This window comes from Taudactylus pleione, unplaced genomic scaffold (assembly GCF_031769625.1).
Source record: "Taudactylus pleione unplaced genomic scaffold, aTauple2 ptg000198l, whole genome shotgun sequence".
In the NCBI taxonomy this organism is placed as follows: Eukaryota; Metazoa; Chordata; class Amphibia; order Anura; family Myobatrachidae; genus Taudactylus; species Taudactylus pleione.
In genome coordinates this window covers 3,591,244-3,611,880 of record NW_028284600.1, presented here as the reverse complement: position 1 = coordinate 3,611,880, position 20,637 = coordinate 3,591,244, and the positions used below count along the sequence as shown (strand labels likewise).

The window sequence follows — 20,637 nt, the reverse complement described above, 5'->3', positions numbered from 1 at the left end:
TCCAGGCCCATGTGGGCCTTCATCTGGCACTGGGCGAGCGAAAGTTTTATGATGAGAACGGAATTGCAACGTTCTATACTACCGACTGAATTCATTGAAGACAATGTTTTATAATAAATGTAGGCAGAATACATTTATTCCTTTAAAGAATATGAAAAAAATGACCTTCATAAATACACGTTTTGCAGAAAAACGTAATGTGATATGCAAAATCGGGAGTAATTTTCGTGTTTAGAAGCCAAAATTCTATAAGTATCACATAAATTCGTTAAAAAAGCTTTTTAATCACAGACCTGTGTTATCAGGGTAGTGGTCGACGAACATTATAAAATGCGAAACAAACCACAGAAAGTCTACCAAAATCACGTACCTCAAAATTTTTTAGCGAAAGACTCCAAGACACTGTGTCGGATGCCTTTTCCGCATCTAAGCTCAAAAGCATTGCTCCCAAAAGGGATGGAGACAGGGAATGAGACACAATAGTTGCCAGAGCCGTTCTAACCCCTTTTACCGAAAATCTACCTTGTGTTTGATGGTGTGTTAGGAATAGGATACAAGTTATAAATAATTGGAGGCGATTGTCCATTATTTTGGTCAATATTTAAAAGTCCTGATTCATAAGTGTGATAAGCCTATAGGATGTAACCAACTCTGAATCTTTAGAAGGTTTAGTTAAGTTGTTTCTTGTTCACCTATTAGTTCTATGTACTATGTAAGGCGCTGCGGAACACTTGTGGCGCCATATAAATAAAGGATAATAATAATAATAATAATAATAATAATAATAATAATAATAATGCTCTATTAAAATTTGGATAATGGAGACGGCCCTCCAATATTCCTTGATACACAGTAGTGAGAAACGGGACTAAGGGCCTGATTCAGAGCCGGACGCTATTTGCGCTCGCTCGTTCATTAAAAAGGGGTGGCTATTCAAATGAACCGTTCGCACTTTGCGGTCTGTTCACGCCTCTATGTCTGAACAAGCGAACAAAACTTGCGGTCGTAATTTAGAAAAAGACGCCCCCTGGCCGCTCGCACCATACGTCATGTCCGCCATTTAATAGATTAATCGAGTACATCGAACAGCGTATGAACTGCTCGCTATTCTTGTGGTTGGTTTTTCCTACCACAATCTTGCGAGCAGTTCTGACTATAAATCAACCAAGTGACGTGGTCAATGAAGCTCCTGTATTAATTATGCACACCCATAAAACGCCCGTTTTGACCTTTAAGCACGCCTGCGTTCTGATTTCCACTCCCCGTTTTCAAGCACCTTCCCCTGTTACCACCCACATACGCCTCCTCCTGTCACTCAAAATAGCAGGCATTCGCTATTTAGCGAACAAACGATTTTCGGCCGCAATGACTGGTTCGCGCATGCGTATTAAAATCCGTACGCATGCGCAGTTGTGCGAACATCGGTCGGAACGAACGAGCGGGCCGCTTACGAGCGGCTCTGAATCAGGCCCTAAGGCCCTCATTCAGAGGCGGTTGCAAGAAGCGATCGCTCTCTCTGAATGAGGGCGGCCACTTCTTTTTTTTAGTACGGCCTCCTGGTCGTTAGCTAAGCTGTGGGTTACCACCCACAGTTTTAGCGACCGACCAGGGTGATGGTCGTGATGGTCAAGACCATTGCGACCATCGGGGCTTGCGATGAGACCCTAAGGTTGGGTCTCGGCAACCGTAAGCCCCAGGGAGCTTCCTGCTCTGATCGAGCAGGAAGCTCCCCACTGACATCACTGCTGATGTCAGTGCGGCCACCCACAAAAAAGCAAGCGTTCCATCAGGAACACCTCCGTTTGTGAAATAACCCCCCCGTCTACAAAACGGGCCGAGCTGTCGATCAACATCGACAGCCGGCCCTTTTGTAGTGAGCTCCGGAGCGAGAGAGTTTCTCTCTCGCTCGGGGCTTGCACACGCGCAGTGCAGCCTCTGCGCGTGCGCAGGGCCTAACCATCGAGTCAGTTGCGAGCGCTCAGTGCTTACGACCGACTCTGAATGAGGTCCTAAACGTGGCTGCAACATCTTATAATACTCCACTGAAAAACCCTCAGGGCCCGAAGATTAATTATTATGGAGATGGAAAATAACCTCAGAGATCTCAATCTTAGTAATATCCTGAGACAAACTCTACTCTGGGCAGAAGTAAGTTTCGGAAGCCTCGTCTCATTCAGCAGGTCCCAATGTAAATCCGGAGGTTCTGGGTGGGCCCTATACAAAGACTCATAATAATGTTGAAATGTGGATACTATATCAGGAGTGGATATCACATGGGCGGATGTAGTAGGGTTAAGTAATGCCCTAATAGATTGACAAGGATGTTGCAATTTAGCCATATTAGCCAATAAATGCCCAGATCTATTGCCCCATATATAATAGAGATTTTTGGCATAATCTGTTTGGGTCCGAGCATTGGTCAACAGGAAACTTTCTAGCAATTGACAATGTTGTTTATAAACCTCAAAGTTTCATAGTGATCAGTCTCATAGGTAATATAAGCCGTATGAATAGCACTATGCAAGGCATCTTATTTACTGCGGTATTCCCGTCTCTTCCCAGCCTGATAAGCCAAAATATGGCCCCTCATCACCGCTTTTGAAGTTACCCAAAAGAGGATAGAATCCTCCCGATGTTCTAGATTGTCATTAGCAAATTCCATCCATTTGGAATGAAGGAATTGTTTAAAATGGTCAGATTGGCCGAGAAAAGACGGGAATCTCCAAAATCCACAGGACATACGGGCAGATTCAATTAGCCGCAGGGTTTTCCCTGCGGCTAATTGCCGAGCTGGACCAATTCAATTGCTGAGGATTCCTCACGCGGGAGTCCCCGAGACCCCGCGCGCGAGTCCCCGCAGTCGGACTTTACCTCGCAGGTCCTGGAGGTGCAAGGTAAAATCCATGTTTAAACAACCAAATTGGCCTCGCACGCAAGGAAAAAACACATTGATTCTGCAGTTTACGCAAAATCAATGTGTTTACGTGCGCGAGTCCCGATTTTACAGAGCGGGGAAGAGGCTATTTAATTGAATGGCTTTTCCCCATGCAGCGGGGATTTTGGACGGCAATTAGTCGTGGGGACAACCTCGCGGCTAATTGAATCTGCCCCATAGTCTGAATATCCAAAGAAACGGGAGCATGATCTGGTATGACTATACTATGAATATCACAGGAGAGTACTAAGGGAATCAATCTGTCATCTACAAGTAAATAATCAATTTGGGAAAAAGACCTGTATACCCGCGAGTGATAAGAGTGGGACCTGTCAGTAGGGTTGAGGAGTCTCCATATATCACATAAACCATGGAGCAAGATTAATAAACCTATGCCACCTATTCCCGAAGGTGTCAAAGAAGACATGGGTCCGGAGCGACCAAGTGCCTCATTAGACACTATTAAAGTCTTCCCCCACCAGCAGGTTCACAGTGGGACGACCCAAAAGTAAATTAGAGATTGCACAGAAAAAATCCAAATTAGGGAAATTAGGGGCATATATATTGAGGAGAATGTAAGGTATAAGCACGTCTAACAAAATAAATCGGCCCCCTGGATCACATTCTGCACTAATAATGGAATAATCTAGGCATTTATGAAACACTACAGCAACACCTCTCTTTTTGGTAATCCAGGAGCCTCGCAAACACATTTTGTCTGAGATTGCCCAATATGTCTCTTGTAAAAATGCAATATCTGATCCCAGATGTTTAAGATGTTTAGCAACACTTCTACACTTAATAGGCGAGTTCAACCCATGTACATTCCAGGAGCCAATTGAGACAGAATTATGGACAGCAGACGACCGGGCAGAATAAGCAACCAAAGTCATTTATTCTAACTAACCCCAATCTAAAGAGTGAACCCATGCAGATACTGTAAACCACCGTGCAATCCACTCATCCCAGTGAATGGGGGGGAGAGCCTGGAAAGAAGAAAGGAGGTGCCACCTGCCAAGCCCAGGCTTTGCAATATATACAAATCGAAAGAAAGAATAACATTAAGAAAAATTTGCTCTGAAAATCTCCATTTTCTGTTTTTTTCCTCCAGATATTTAAACCAGGAAACATGTATCATAAAAATAGTAGCGATGTGCAGGTTCGGCTTTCATCACATTAGCGCAAGTTCAGATTACTTCGTATATTTCTTATTGGCTATCCAGCTCTCACAAGTTTTGCATAGCCAATAAGATAAATCAAAGTAATCTGAACTTGTGCTAATGTGGCAAAAAGAACCGAGTAAAACCAAACCCGCACATCTATAAAAAATAGTAGTTTATTAAATGTTTATTTTCAGGAATTGATGGCTTGTCTAGAACCAAAATCAAAAGACAAAGTACATAGACATATCTAGTTTAGATGCAGCTATTGTTACTGATTGTAGTTATGTGACCGGCGGCCGCAAAGCCGCTGGTCACAATCCCGACGCCGGAATACCGGCTAGGGATTTATGAAAGGCGTCAAGATACCGACGCCTATCATAATCCCGATGCCTGTCATAATTCTGATGAATGGAGAACGATTCGGGCCCAAACGAGGTAAATACAGGTTCCCGTGCTCTCAGCCGTGGGGTGGGGTGAGTTAGGTTTAGGGCACGGCACCCCCGTGGGGAGATTATGGTTAGGCACCCCCCCCCGGGAGGGTTAGGTGTAGAGTGTGGGGAGTGGGGTTAGGTTTAGGCACTAGGGGGGAGGTAAGGGTTAGGCACCCCTAAAGGAGGGTTAGGGTTAAGGGGGCAGAGGGGAGAGTTAGCTGTTCTTACCTCCGCTGTCGGGATTTCCTCTCTTCGGCCACCCTCTGTCTGGATTTAAACCGGCGGCTATACAGCCACTGGCAATACAATCCCATTCCATTGTTACTATCATTCCACCACAGATATGTGGTTGGGTGACTATAACCAAGGTCAATATATGACTTTCATTACTCAAATTGGATATGTAGTTACCATCCCAGCGTTTGGGATGCCGTTGCCCAATATACATTCTCCAGAATCTTGACCGCTGGCATCCCGACAATAAGTATTAGGGTTATGGAGAGGGCTAGGTTTAGGATTAGGCGTTAGTGTTAGGCACTAGGCCACCCTTGAATCAGACCCATTGTGTCAAATGTGGCTAAAGTATGACTGGGACGTGGCTTCACTGTGAGTTCTAAAAATGCTAAAAATTGCAATATACAATAGAAACGCATAATAGTTAATGGCCGCATAGTGTAGATAATACATACCCAAGTGACTGGGAACATCTGAGGTGCTAAACAAACCAGAAGCAAATATAATTGGTATTTAATTTTTTTTAGGACAACCGTTAAAAACATAGTATGAGTATGAAGCTTTCTTTATTTATGTAAAACAAGTGTTCAGTGCAATGTAAAACACTGTTCGGGCAGTTTTATTTTACTATTACTTATTCGCAAAAATGGGAGCATTTCTTTAATGTTTCAGACACAGTCAACATCATTCATGTTCAACTTACACCAAGGTGTTAGTACCTGTAAGTCAGGACCCTCCAGGCAAACAATTAGCATCTGTTCGGTGGCCATTTCAGTAGCCACACCCACATCATGTCCCTACTGAACTTTGGTTGCATCTACACGCCCACTCTCTGCCAGAGAGTGGGCGTGCAGAAACAACCAAAGTTCCGTAAGGACGTGATGTGGGCATGTAGCATACTTGCCGACTATCTGGCTGCTCCTTCCGGGAGGGAGCAGCCAGATCGGCAGAACAGGGGGCGTGGCCGGCAAAAGGGGGCATGTCCAGATGAGCTGAGGTCGGTTTGCTGGCGTGACAGGGGACGGGGCCACGCGATCACGTAATTTTAGCCCCACCCCCGCTACACAATGCCGAAATAACAGGCAATGCAAAGCAGGGGGCGGGGCCAAAATGACGTGAATCGCGTCAGCGTCCCCCCCGCTGCGGGGGTTTATCAGGTAATGGGGGTGGGGTGGTCGGCGGATCGGCGGCAAGCGGGAGGCTTGCCTGCCTTTCCGGGGGGGCGGGAGCTGCACCCGTTTATCTGGAGGCTCCCGCCCGAATCGGGAGGGTAGGCAACCCTGGCATGTAGTCATGAATGGCTACTGAAATGGCCACCAAACAGACGTTATCCTGTTTGCTTGGAGGGTCCTGACATGCTCATTCCATCTCATGTCCCAGCCTATAGTCACAAATCGCGGGTGAAAAAGAGACGCAGTGCGATAATGTGCACATAAAAGTGTGTGGTCAACTCTGAATAAGGCAGTGTGGTGCCCCTTAATAATTCCTTAATGGCTTATTGTAAGTGAAAATACAAATTTTCCCCTACATTTTTAAAATCATATTGGGGTTATTAATTACACAGGTAAGGCAGGAGATATCATGGATATCTCCTACTTACTTGGCAGCCCCAATAGTCTCCGAAGTCCCTATATACTGGTATGAGGTCATCCATTCAGCAAACACAGAAAACTGAACATTTTCTGTTTGATTGTAGGGACCTATGCCATCTTTAGATGGCGTTGGTACTAGGGATGTGTACCAACCACCCATGTTTTGGTTTTGGATCTGTATCTCCTTGTGTTTTGGATCTGGATTTGGTTTTGCCAAAACCGCACTTTGCGTGTCTTGGTTTTGGTTTTGGATCTGCATTTTTTTTTTTAAATTGATAAAATCTGCTGAAATCAAATTTTTTTTCCTACAGTATTATTAATCTCAATAACATTAATTTCCACTAGTTTCCAGTCAATTTTGACCACCTCACAGCTCACAATATTGTTTTCATCTGGTTTAGGCCAAAAATTTGCACCAAGCTAGCTGGCTGACTAAACTACGCAGCAGCAGTGGGTGGCACAAACACATGGCAATTCAACTTCCAACATGGTACATCAGGAAACAAATGTTTTTATTATTTTTGCGAGTGGCCAGGTCATGGTCACGACCATTGCGACCATTGGGCTTGCGATGAGACCCTTGTGGTAGGGTCTCGACCACCGCAAGCCCCAGTGAACTTCCTGCTCTAATAGAGCAGGAAGCTCACTATTGACATCACGAGTTATGTCAGTAGGGCTGCCCACAAACGACAGGAGTTCCTTCAGGAATGCCTCTATTTGTCCAGCCACCCCCCAACCGCGCCTACAAAATGGGGCGAGCTGACGATCAACATCGACAGCCACCCCATTTGTAGCGAGCCCTGGAGACAGTAAATCTCTCACTCGCTCCGGGACTTGTGCATGCGCAGCACTTGTGCAGTGCCCCACCATCGACCCGCTTGCGAGCGCATAGCGATTGCGAGCGTGTCTGAATGAGGGCCATATTGAAGATATGTAAGAGCTGTTGGTAAGCAAATTGACTGCTCAAGTGGCACGTGATGCAGCGGTGGCTTCTCCTTCAGTTTGTCCAGCAAGTGCACCTGCCGAGAAAAAAATAAACTTTCCCAAAAAAGCCCACTGGTGATGCAGATGAGTCAACACAACCAAGTTTTTTTGTCTTGTGCCCAGGCATGAGAATGAGCTTTTCCTTATCATGGGCAACAACTGTTTCATTCACTGGTGCCTAATTTACACAAACAACATCCTCATCAACAACATCCTCTTCAACAACATCCTCATCATAATCAACGTCCTCATCATCAACATCCTTATTAGCATTAGATACACAAATATCCTGCTCATCCTGGTGCACTTCCATAGAAGCATCAATGTCAGCATGTTCACTTGTGCTTACATCATCATAAGAGGCAGAACCACCAGTCATAAATAAAGGTCAATGCCTTAGCCTTTCCTTACCACTCATGTGGTGAAACTGGCATACTGTATTGCCAATTTTATGTCTTTCTGCAGCTAACTTTCCCTTTGATGTTTTCTTCTTTACCACTGTAAAAGATTGGTTCTTGATTTTAGATGCCCTGACGTAAGCCCTGTATGCCCTTGGGCATCTGCTTTAGTAGATGATGTAGATGGACTAGTATTGTCATGACTGGTGGCACTGGCAGCAGCTCCAGCCCTAGTATGTGGTTCCTGCTGTCCTCTCAACTCGCCTCCGGAGAGAGCATCATCGTCTGAACAGTGATCCGATGGAAAAACTCCATCCATCTGGAGAGAAGCCGATTATGGAAAGGCCTGGAATGGAACTGAGAATATTCCACCCTTCCGAAGGTAGGCACTCTGGATTTTAGAACGCGCATTACAGAGTGTAATGACATATGTTGACTGCGTAGACATCCGCGCACTCCTAGTCGAAGAGTGGAGATCTTGTCTTACGCCAGAAGAATTCTCATATTCTGAGAATCCCGCAGAGCTCCCAGATGAAGTATATCCTGTGAGGGATGCAGGGAGGACTTTTGCCCCGTTGATTAACCATTTGTGCCTGTGAAGAAGCAAAGGTTAACTCGACATGGCTGCAAAGTACCTCGGTGATCCTACTAAGAGCAGGAGGCCGTCCAGATACTGGAGCAGTCGGTTACACTGAACAGGTGAATTGTTGCTGTGGCACAGCAAACCTGAGCCAATGCAGATGAGAGGGCTCTATATGTACTCGTAGGTACGTGTCTGGAATATTCAGAGATACCATAAAGTCCCCAGGTTCCAAACATCGGATGATGGAGCATAGGGAACTCCTCCTGAGTCCAGGCACCTTTAGAAACTGGTTCAGGGATTTGAGACAGAGGATAGGCAAATGAGGACCAGTCGGCCACTGCCCCAGAAAGAAAGTAGAACAACCAGCCCCTCGCTGAGATAATGAGGCTGGCCTAAATAGCTCTGCTTACTGCAAAGACTTTATAGCTTTCTGGATTTGTAAGGCCCTGATTGGGTCTGAAGAAGGGCCCGTGTAACAACACATGTGAGGAGGCTGCCTGAGCAATGAGAGGCCGCACCCGAGAGAGACTACAACTCCTACCCAAGCTCCGTGGTGACTTGACACCTGCACTGGGTGAATTGAGAAAGTCGGTATCTCACTCTGGAATCCCCCAGATGTAGACCTGTCCCGTCAGGTGGAAGGTTTATCCTTAGGTATAGAAGCAGGGTCGTCTGGAAGTCCAGGTCTGCTCGGGACCAGGTATGGTGGCCCTTGTGGTGGCCGACAACCTAGGAAAAAACAGGCCCTTAGGCTGACCCTGACGACAAAAAGACTTAACAGATTTAGTCCGATTGTAGTGGAAGTAGCTGAAGGCGGTAATCCTGTATTAGGGATACTGCCAATGTTGCTACAAACTTGTCAAGGTCAGGACCAAACAAGATCTTACCCATGGATGGTATCTGCACCTCTGCTTTCCCAGACCGCATCCCTAGGGTATAGTGGCGGATACAGTCGCAGCCGAAACCCTGAAGGTTAGGAGACTGGTATCCAATGTAGGTATTGCCATATATAACAACTGCACATCTTATGTGAGCGACAAAAGACATTTGAACCCCAGTTGTGTTGGAGGGAAAAACGTTACAAATGCATCAGTATGCAATAGTATTAACCAACCATGCGATAGCCATGGTAGGACAGGCAACCGCCCCTGAAAGTGAGTATATTGATTTCAGGCAAAGTTACCACCTACGGATCCATAGAATCCGTCCAGGCAGGAGTGGGAGGCGTAGTAACGCCTGTAAACAGACGAGTAACATGCAAATCCAACCCAGGAGGTGATTTCTATTTCTCTGTGATGACCCTCAGGGAATGGGAAACAGGAGGCCAAATCGCTTTTGTGATACCTCGTATCTGGCGACAGTCAGACTCTCGCCCTGAGATCCACCCATTGGAGAGAAACGGGGATCCCCACATTAAACTGAGGGTGTATGGTACAGGTGCAGGATCAACATTCTCTATAACCAGAATGGACCTGACCGCCAGCCCCAAAGCAGGGATAATAATAATACTTGAAATCAGCTCCCCCCGTGTTAGAGGGAAAGAGCCCGATACATCATCCAGTTCACGGCAGAGCCAACTGGGAAGTGTTTCGTAGAAAACGACATTCACACAGGGCAGCTGTTGTGGTAATCCCAGCAAGGGGAGTGACAGACAGTTGTGGTACCAGAGGGAATTCATGTACTGTGAAAAACCCCGCCAGGAAGCAATAGTCTGTGTCACAGGGGAAAGTGCAAGAAACTTTGAGATACCCTGAGATGAAAAGGGCAGTATGGTGAAGTAACCCCAAGTTACAACAATAGGGCCCGCCCAGTGATCCGCAATGGAGAGGATCCTGAGAAACAAACCGCCCAAGGGGATCGTGTAAGGGGCCTGGCACCAGATGGCGCCGCATACATAACCCTTTCTGAGTCAAATCCTCCACACTAATACCTACAGTCCAAGACTTGCAGGATAGCAAAAATGGGTGCAGCATCGCGCTCTATCTCCTGGTCAGACATATCTGACTATCGCGAAAATATTAAGCAGCGCTATACTATTCTGATTGACGCTAAGAATAGCTGCAGGGACCCATTATCAGCGTATGCAACACACAGTTCCACCTAAAATATGGCAACGTGCAGCACTCAACAGTATGTGACAAACCTCACAAATATTGACAAGTATATATTATATATGTTAGGTCTCAGAACCACCCTAAGTACTTTAGCTGTATTAGGGCAGATAGTAAAGAAAAGGGCTAGATATATACTGACAGGTGTGAGAAAAAGCACAGACAGTCAGCACTAGCATAAGTCACATACAATGCAGAAATATATGGTAAGATATTCTCTGTAAAGCGCTGCGGAATATGTGTGCGCTATATAAATAACTGGTAATAAATAAATAAATAAATATATATACATACATAAGCATGACATACAATAAACCGCAAAATGTTGCTATATTCAACTGCCCAGATTCAGTGTCTGGGAAGGCTATAGCGCTGTGTAAACTGACCTAATGGTGAGGTACGCAGGGGGACTGGACCAACTGCCATCTCCGGAGATCTGCTGCTGCGCCACAGAGAAAATGGTCGCCTGGAGACCTCAGAGGAAGCGTGGCCTGCGGAGGAAGCAGCTCAGCGACGCCAGACTATAATACTGAAAGGCACGCTGAGCTGAGGGGAGGTGCCGCTACAACAGGGAAGGGACATCGGACTGCATATTACCTGTGGGCGCCGCAATTTAGCGCTCCGCAACTTACCTGCTCCCCGTCGATCAGGCAGCAGTCCTGGGCGCCCGCAGAGTCTGGCTAGTACAGACTCTGGGGTCCCGCTGAGATCCCCAGATCTGTACTGGCGTCTCAGCACCGGCGGGGTGACAGAGCGGCAGCTTGGACGTCCTATGGACAGTCCAACGCTTACGCTCAGAAGAGTCCAAAGTAAAAATAAAAAACTTTGAACTAAATAAAAAAAAATTAAAATAAAGCTATGGGGCTGCTAATCAGCCCCCCTGTGATAACGGTGACCCGACTCCGGCCGGGCACCAACTTAAAAACTGAGGTGCCTCTGGCTCGGGGGCGGGGCTATAGGGAGAGTGGACCCAGTGCATCCTGGGAGCTAAAAGCTTTAACTGCGTGGTGCCTGGATTTGGTTCCCAACCTATACCCCAAGGTCAACCCTGTGGACCCCCCATGGACCCTGAAGTAGAAATATAGTTGTTGTCCAGCTAGATAGAGCACGATAATCCTAACAATGCTGTCCTCTCCATCCTATCAATAACAAATACATAAATCTTCACGCTGTTTGTGAACAGGCCTCTGCTGATAATGAGCATGGTGGTCAGATGCTTTGTCGAATACTGAACACAGAAGATAATATAAAGTTGGTGATTTTTATACAAATTAAAGAAGAATAAATATGGATGTGTGAAAACAGGAAAACAAACATATTTTAATTGCCACCCTGCTGATAACGTAGAAAATGGAAAATATGATGAGAAAAATGTGTTAATGGTATAAAGGTAATGATGAAATGCAACTCACAAACTCCCTCCCTTGGGGGCATATTTATCAATCTTCTTCGCACCCTTTTCACATTATTTTAGTATCAAATGTATGAAAGGGCATTTGGAGGAGAATTCACAACATTTTCCTCCAAGCTTTTACATTTTATTTTAGGAAGCAGATCGCATTTCCCATACTTGTAAAATGTGATCTGCTCAAATGTATTCAAATAAAATTGTAAATAAAACACTGGACGGAGCCCTACGATAATGCTCTCTGGAGATGGCGTTATGCAGGCTTATCTCCATTTCCCCTATTCCTGCTCAGCCTTCCCTGCCTGCTGATAGGGAAAGCAAAGTCAGGAGTAGGCTTCCATGATCAGCCTGTGTGTCTGATTGATCACAGGCTGATCACAGTGAAAATAAAAAGTTAAAATAGAAAATAAATCAAATAAAACCTACCTGCACCCAAGAACCGGTGATCAGTATCTCTGTGTGACCCACGAATTCAGCTGAGATGCAGACCGAGCCTTCACAGCGACTCAGGCGGTAACTGCATAAATCAGCTGACCTGGTCACAAAGAAGGAGACACAGATAACCGATCCTGCTGGAGGTAAGCTTTATTTGACTTAGTTATTTTCTAATGGGATCTGGGGGGGAGATCCGGGAGGGGAGGGCAGGTGGGGAAGAATGGGGGGGGGGTAGCAGAGGGGAATCCAGCAGAGCATGCGCAGCATATAGTAGTCTCAGGGTATGTTTTGCAAAATAATACCCTGAGAAGTGCTCGGAGGGGATTCACAGGAACAGAGATTTCTTGCAGGCTCTGTCCCTGCATGTGATATTTGATACATCCTTGCAATGTACTAAAATATCACATTGCGAATTTGGGCAAATTTATCACATTCCGCCACATCTGAGATGCGGATTGTGATACATATGCCCCTTGGAATGAGAAAATGTTTAAACATCAATCCAAAAGAAAATTGGGAAAAAAAGAGGATATAGAGCCACCCAATTCTACAACCTATGGACAGAAAGCGGTGCAGTCTTACCCTCATTGCCTTATAGTTTTCCCATTTGTTTGTGATCTGTTGGAAAATCGGCACAAGAAGTAGAAATATATAGACCAGTGGTTCTCAAACTTGGTCCTCAGGACCCCACACAGGGTTCGTTTTCCGGGTCACGCAACAGGTGCACAGGTGCAATCATTACTCACTGACACATTTTAAGGTGGAGCTAATTACTTCACTTTTGATTCTATGAGGAGAACTGAAAACCATGCACTGTTGGGGGACCTGAGGACCGCGTTTGAGAACCTGTGATTTAGACCATATATCCACAATGGATAAGTGGTAAATTTCCCCCCCCACCCCCATAAAGATTCAAAAAAGCAATAGTGCATTATAAAAAATTTATGGTTCCATGGTTCACAGTCAACATTATACTGATTAAGGGCCTGATTCACAGATGTACGCTCACCTGATGGTTAGCGCATATCTCCATTGTGTTGGGGCCTGCGCATGTGCAGAATGGGTCCAGCAACCTCGCTCGCAGACCCCTCCAAGCTACAGCATGATTGAGATGCTGCAGCATTTGAGGGGCAGATCAGGGGTGTGGCTGGTCAATGTTCCTGGACATGGAAGCATGTTGTTCCCATTTTTCGGGAGGGATAAGGCCAGAGTCTGCGGCGGTGAATGCAGATTTCCTGGCCTCCCAGGTGACCAGGACCTGGTCAGGCTGCGGGAAGCTTCAGCTTCCGCAGCCAGGCCAAAGAAGCAACCATCACGAAATGGTTGCGATTGTAATCCATGGCTGCGACCTCAGTCGCATCGCTAAGATCGCATATGCAGCATTTTAGATGCACGGAATTGCACAGACTCTTGTGTGCAGCTCTGCAATTCCGTCCATCTCTGAATCAGACCCTAAGAGCAAAGAAATATTCCATGACAGATATCAACTAGATTCCATAAAATATTATGATTGATTTCATTTTTAGCAAAACCCTCTTGATATATGATTACGTGGGTTCATTTTAAGGATAACTCGTCTTCATAATCGATTATACAGTACCTTTAGCCCGATTGGTTAGTCAGCATTGACAAATATTAAATCACAGAGAGTTTTCATTACACTGGGAATAGTGCACACAGAAATGTGGCTTTCTGCAGAAATGCATCTGCAAGGTGCGGGGTGCGCCCCATTAAACATGAAATGAAAAGATCTATATCTGCCAGCTGTAGCAGCCACAGATGGTTGGGGGAGTGATGGTTGTGCATCTCTTTATAATCAGGCAACAAATAGGAGGAGCAATCGAGCAACAGAAGGGTGGATTTTGCAATATGCCTCATCTGCTTTTTGCATGGTGTAAATGACCTTTCATCATCACTTATTTTTCACAAAAGCATGTGAAAATTAAAATTTTCACATACTTTTGTAAAAAAAGTGTCAGGGCTATTCATCAAGTTCCGAAAAAGCATTTTTTTCGTAACTTGACGGTGTTACTGGACGCCATCCTGAGATGGTGTTCAGCCCCCGATAATCTTCACAGGGTGCTGTTTACACGGCAGCCTGTGAGGATTTACATGGCAGCCACAGCAGAAGGTTTTATTCAGATCTCTCTCTCTGCTGTGTCTGCACTGCCAAGCTGCAGACATGTGGCCCAGACTCACCGAAAGAAGACAGGTGAGCCGGGCTAAGGAGATGCGTCGGCGGTAAGGAAGAGGGTCACACACGCGGGGGGGTCGGAAACCCGTGATTGGGCCGGATAGTACACTAGCGGGAGGGGGGCCAGATCATACACCCATGGGGTAGAGGGCGGAGGGTGAAGTCCGCAGCCTGTCTTCAAGCAGCATGAAGACAGGCAGTGAAAACGGACCAGTTGCAGGAGAAAAGTTTATTACTTCCGAAAAACAACAGCTTTTCAGAAGTGATAGTTTAGGGCAGGAGGCATGATGAATGCCTCCTAAACTGTGTTTAAATTTGCAGCGATTTCAAACCATAATTATCACATGATAATTACAGGGCCGGCTCGAGGGGTAACCGCACCCTGAGCTGTATGGTATAATGAGCCCTCTAGTCACCAAAAATGGGGGTGTGGCCTAATTACACCCCGCATGGCACGCCTCCCGTGTAACGTCAGGCTGGGGGCGAGACCAGTATCCGTCACTAGCTGGGCTTCCCCCAGCCCTCTCCCACCACTGAATGGATGCCGCGTGCATGCGTGCAGCATCCATTCAGCTACTCCAGGGTCCGGCACCGCTACGGTGGTGGGGGTGCCCAACCTCTCGACCAGACCACCTGCGGAACACTTCGGCCTACGGGTGGAACTTTGGGACAGTGCTGAAATCGGGATGTTGGGAGGGGTGCGCCCTCTATGGGGTGGCGCCCCTGTTTGACCGCACTGGTCGAACACCCCAAGAGCCGGCCCTGGATAATTATGTTTTGATGAATAGGCCCCTAAGACACTTGGCAGCTGATGTTGAGTTATACTTACACCATACTTACCTGCACTCCAAGAACATCCAGGTGACTCCTGAATCTCAGGTAACTCTGTCAGACTCCTGGATCTTACTCTCAGTCTGCCATCCTTTGCTGCCTACTTCTCAAGGAACGTGGGCATTTCAATTGGCTTGATGATGCAAATCGGGCTGTATTCCACCATCGTGGCACAGTTGAGATGTAGTCATTATCCCAGCTGCCGGGATGCCAGTGCTCAAAATGCTGGCGCTGGAATCCCGACACCAGTCAGAATCCGGGGCCGGCATCATGACCGCCGGCATACCAACAGTAAGTATTGGGGTTTGAGGGAGGGTTAGTGTTAGGGTTAGGCACTAGGGGGGAGGGTTATGTTTAGACTGCGGGAAAGGAGGATTAGGGGTGGGGGAAGAGTAATATACTTACCTTCACCTGTCAGCATTGTGACCTAGTCTACCCAACACGGCACAGCTCCCCCGCAATGCAGGGAATCATGGTTTTGTATTAAGGTGTGTGTGTGGGGGGAGGGGTTCCATGATGATGCAATTGCAGCACCTCCCAACTGGCTGTGCCACGTCCCTTGCAACTTCCACCTGACTGCCCCCTCCTGGAGGGGAAATCTGGCACAGGCAAATGCATCACATGCAGACTTGTAGAAACACAAATATATGAGGAGGGGGATGTAGTTAAATTGCCGGCGGATGGGATGCTGGCCACCAAAATACAGCTGCCTGAATCCCGTCGCCCGGCAAAATGCTGTCGCCAATATCCCAAAGGAGATCAGGATACCGGCACTATCAGTCCAGACCCTGGTAAATATAGCACTTTCCCTGGGGATGAGGGATTAGGTTTAGGCACCCCCAGGGGGAGGTAAGGGTTCGGCACACCCCCAGGGAGGGTTATGGTTAGGCTACGAGGATGGGGGGGGGTTATGGGTAGGCTACATGGAGAGGGGTTAGGATTAGGCACCCCCAGGGGGAGGTCAGGGTTAGGCAACCCCCCGGGAGGGTTATTCAGCTGTCGATATTTCATAACCATTTTATTAGGTGTATCTTTTGCACCTGCTAGAGGGTAGGTGAAAAACACTTACGGTGATGATGATGACTTGGTGCAAAACATGCACATACTGTTTGCTGGCGCTGAAGACCTGGCAAAATCAAAAGATGGGAACGGCTCTGTATCATACTTGCCAACTCTCCCTGATTGTCAGGTAGACTCCCTGAACTAATAGCAATTTCCCCGTCTCCCTGAAGAGTCTAATAATCTCCCTGATTGCACCTTACCCCCATTGTGTAGCTGTTATATAAAAAAATAAACAGATATATACATTCAAATGGGATCATTAGTAAAATTTACCTGCAATGGTTAGAAGGCACAATGATCCCTATGGCTAGATGCATTTTCTGAAAGGTATCAGTGTGTTTTCATCAACAAGTAGATCTTACTAACTGATTTGGGGCTTATTTACATTTGGATGGAAATTGATTTTATGACACGCCTCTCAGATGTAGCAGTACACGCCCACTTTACCGCCGCACTCATAGGTGCTGCTTTCACAGTCTCCCTGAAATGCTTTTTCAAAAGAAGGCAAATATGCCCTGCATTTAGGCGAAAATACTTTTTTATAACTTTATATATATATATTATATATTCATTCATGGCCCTTTATTTTTACACTCGTTTTCGCAAACAACGCTACAATAGCCCCTAAATGTTACTACTCCATTTTCGGTCTATTTTGATATGAATAAAACACATATTTTGATGTGATGTCAGTAGTGAACTTCCTGATCTATTAGAGCAGGGAATTCACTGGGGCTTGCGGTGGACGAGCCAAATGGTCGCAACCATCGTTACCGTCACCTGGCAGCCCGCTAAAGCTGTGGGTGGTCACCCACAGCTTAGCGAGCGGCCTGGAGGCCGGACAAAAGAAAAAAACAGGCCGCCCTGATTCAGAGCGAGCGCTCGCTATTTGCAAGCGCCTCTGAATCAGGCCCTCTGCTGTCAGCAGAAATACATTATACGAAGACAAAATAATAATAATGATAAAAAACAGGTTTAGCAATGAAAGGACTGAAGATAACAGCAATTGAAAACTACAAAAAAACCCTTATAATTTATGACACTCACAAGCTAATATACATATAAACTTATGTGCGTGTATACTGTATGTGTGTTTGGTGTCTGACTCATGTTTGCTCTGATGGCTTTTATTAATGAGGATAATTCATTTTTTGTACATCTAGGGGTATTTAATTATGCTCTTATGTTCCATTTTGTGCTTCCATTGCTAATTAGGAATATTAGCACAGGCTGTGTACCGTATCAGAGGGTAATGTGCGTTGCCAGACATTGCGGTATTGCCCATTGTTACACCATGAGTAACTGAATACCTCTATAAACTATTTGCAGTTGAACAGATAATAATTAAATATGGGACATAATTGTGAGGCTGTTCGTTCCTAAAACTCATACTGTGCCAAATGCTGTAAAAGCATTAGAGTAACCTGCTGACCCCATAAATCCTATTAAACCAGATGCACTTGGATTCTAAAGTCTGAGAAAATAAGAATTTGAAATGATATATTGTCAGTGGCAGTAGACTGGAACTATCCTATACTGTACGTGTGGATGACATGAGCCTCTTACAAAGCAAGCAACCAGCACAGATATATTTCTGTGTAGGGCAAAGTCTAATTAATAGCAGCCTTGTACATAGCATTTTGTGCATTAATGCTCTTGTCTCGAGCACACATTTCTTTTGTCGCTGTATTTTGTGCTGTATCACTAATGTCACTCTTTTTCTTTTTAGTGGGTTGGAGAACATTCCCCTGCATTTGGATTCTCCCCATCTTCCAGTGTAGAGATTATCCCTCTTTTTCCACATATTTACACATCAACCATCCCTCCACACGCAGGAAAATGCTGGGTTGAAAAGAAAACGCCTAATTGCAAGGTAACTGTTACTGAGAGTGATGGCTGTGTGTAAGGGCTAGATAAAAAGGCTGTATTCATGGGCATATCTATAAAGGGTGCAGATCATACTTGCCAACTTTACATTCATCTTTTCCGGGAGCAGCCCAGTCATCTCGGCTTCGGGGGCGGGGCCAGGCTTCAGCTGTCATTAGGCCCCGCCTCCTTTGCTGGAAAGCCCATGTTTTGCGGATCTGCGAGGAGGGGCGGGGCTAAATGACGCAATTTGCGTTGTTTAGCTCCTCCCCCTGCATACGGACCTCGCAAATTTATCCTAAAATCTCCCCATCCTGCCCACTTCACTAGGAAGTGGGCAGATGCAGGAGATATGCCTACTCTTTCGGGGGTGTGGGAGATAGCCAAAAAATCGGGAGCCTAACGCGACTCCCGGGAGAGTAGGCATGTATGGTGCAGATTGTGCATCACACACAGGCGTCTGGGTCAAGGGGGGCCCACACCGGACACACACCCTGCACCCATACCTACCTCTTCAAAGTCCGGCATGGGCGCCACAGATACAGTATCACTTGTAAAATGGTACGGGTGCCATTCTCCTAGAGATTTGCGTATGCACAGAAGGAAAATCACCAGAAACATTGCGCAGGCACCATGTTCCCAGAGACCTGCGAATGTCTTGTAGACTCAATTGCTCCTAGCAAAAGAAGGGGGGGGGCTCTCCTCTTAAAGTGCCCCTTGCAGTATTGAGACTAGGGATATGCGCCGATCCCCATGTTTTGGTGTTGGTTTTGGATCTGGATTCATCTTTGTGTTTTGGTTTAGCAAAACCACCCTCATATGTTTTGGTTTTGGATTAGGAGCTGATGTACTGTACAACGTGAAGAACATTGAAGTCAAAACTGAAGAGGGTAATTCTCTCAGTGGAACCTTATAGAGAGATGTGTGAAATCTATTCCATCTGTGAGCCTAACTTTTAATATCCTTAGGTTATAGATAAGGGACTTATCCAGCCAGTCGGCGACCTGTGAGAGCCCCGTCTGTTTCATCAGACACAGATTAATACAAATGTAAAAGGAACAGGTAAAAAGATCAGGCATAAGCCGCATAAGACATGAATATGATTTATAGCAAAATGAACCAACACAAATGACGTTTGGCATACAAGGGCACTTTAATAACAAGCTGATGTGTTAATAATTCAATAACTGCCTTTTGGTGTGTTCAATTAATTTATGGCCGTACATTGGTGCACCATGTTAATGCAGCCAGTAAACACAGAGAAAGCAAAAGGCAAAGCCAGGAATTGGGTAATACATAAAATAAAACAAGCTATACTGTTGCAGAAAAATGTTAAGGCCAGGGGCGGATTGGGAATTTAAAGTGGCCCTGGAAAAAAACTTAGAAAGTGGCCCCATGCACGCGCGCCAGGCCGAAAAGTGGGTGTGACCTTGTGGCAGGGGTGTGGCCTAATGTGAAATGTTATGCCCGTAAGCCACTCCCCCCATTTTCATCATGCTGGGGGCGTGCCCACCGCTCCAAAAGCTGATAGCCATGCCCCCAATCCCTCTTTGTAGTGAATAAGCACAGCAAACATGTTAATGACAATGAGTATTTTCTTACCTATATGATTTCTCTGCAACAAGGGAACCTCTGAAGAAATTGATCCTCCCTGGGCAGGCAGTGTCTTCAGTACTCTTCATGCAGGAGATCACATGGTCTGGAAGCCACCTGTTTGTGTAGTAATAAAGCCAATATCATTATCGTTCAACAGAGGTTCAATCAGATGTTTTGGGGCAGGACAAATGTGGGTTTCCCATATCAAACAATTTTATATTAATAAAATATATTTGCTAATTTGGTTCCATTTGCATCAGTAATATGGTTTCGTTACAATTGTTATCTTACTGAAGATTATTGTCCCCTAGTCTTTTCTTCTAATAGTACCAGTGATCTTATGTGTGTCTCCTGCACTATCGCCTTGGGTGTCCCCATCGCCATCCTCCTGCCCTAGCACATAATAGCCCCCCCTCCCCCACACACAGATCATATTCCCGTAGCACAGAATAGCCCCCTTCCCACAGACAGATCATCTCCCCCTAGCACAGTGTAACCCCCCCAGACAGATCATCATCTCCCCTTAACACAGAATTACCCCTCCCAACAGACAGATCATCATCACCCCTAGTACAGCAGATTCCCCCCCCCCTCAGACAGATCATCTCCCCTTATTACAGAATGCCCCCCCCTCTCAGATCATCATTACTTCCCCACCTGAGACAAATCTCTTCATCATTCCATCTCCCTATTAGCCACTTTAAAAAAAAATGTCACCTGACTCCTGCATGCTGCAGGTGCCGACGAAAGTCTCCCAGCCAGCCCAGCCCCATTTGTTTCATATTTGCTAACTTTTGGAAACTAGTTTCAGGGA

At 46.0% G+C, this 20,637-nt stretch overlaps 1 protein-coding gene across 2 annotated transcripts in view; it reads left to right on the top strand.

Moving 5' to 3' along the window:
* The window catches only part of TCERG1L (transcription elongation regulator 1 like), a 325,549-nt gene that overhangs the window by 23,593 nt on the left and 281,319 nt on the right, over positions 1–20,637 (top strand). For both annotated transcript variants that reach the window (XM_088476871.1, XM_088476870.1), the window contains exon 2: positions 18,091–18,234. In XM_088476871.1, the coding sequence (XP_088332997.1) occupies positions 18,091–18,234 (144 nt within the window). The remainder of the gene's footprint in view (positions 1–18,090; positions 18,235–20,637) is intronic.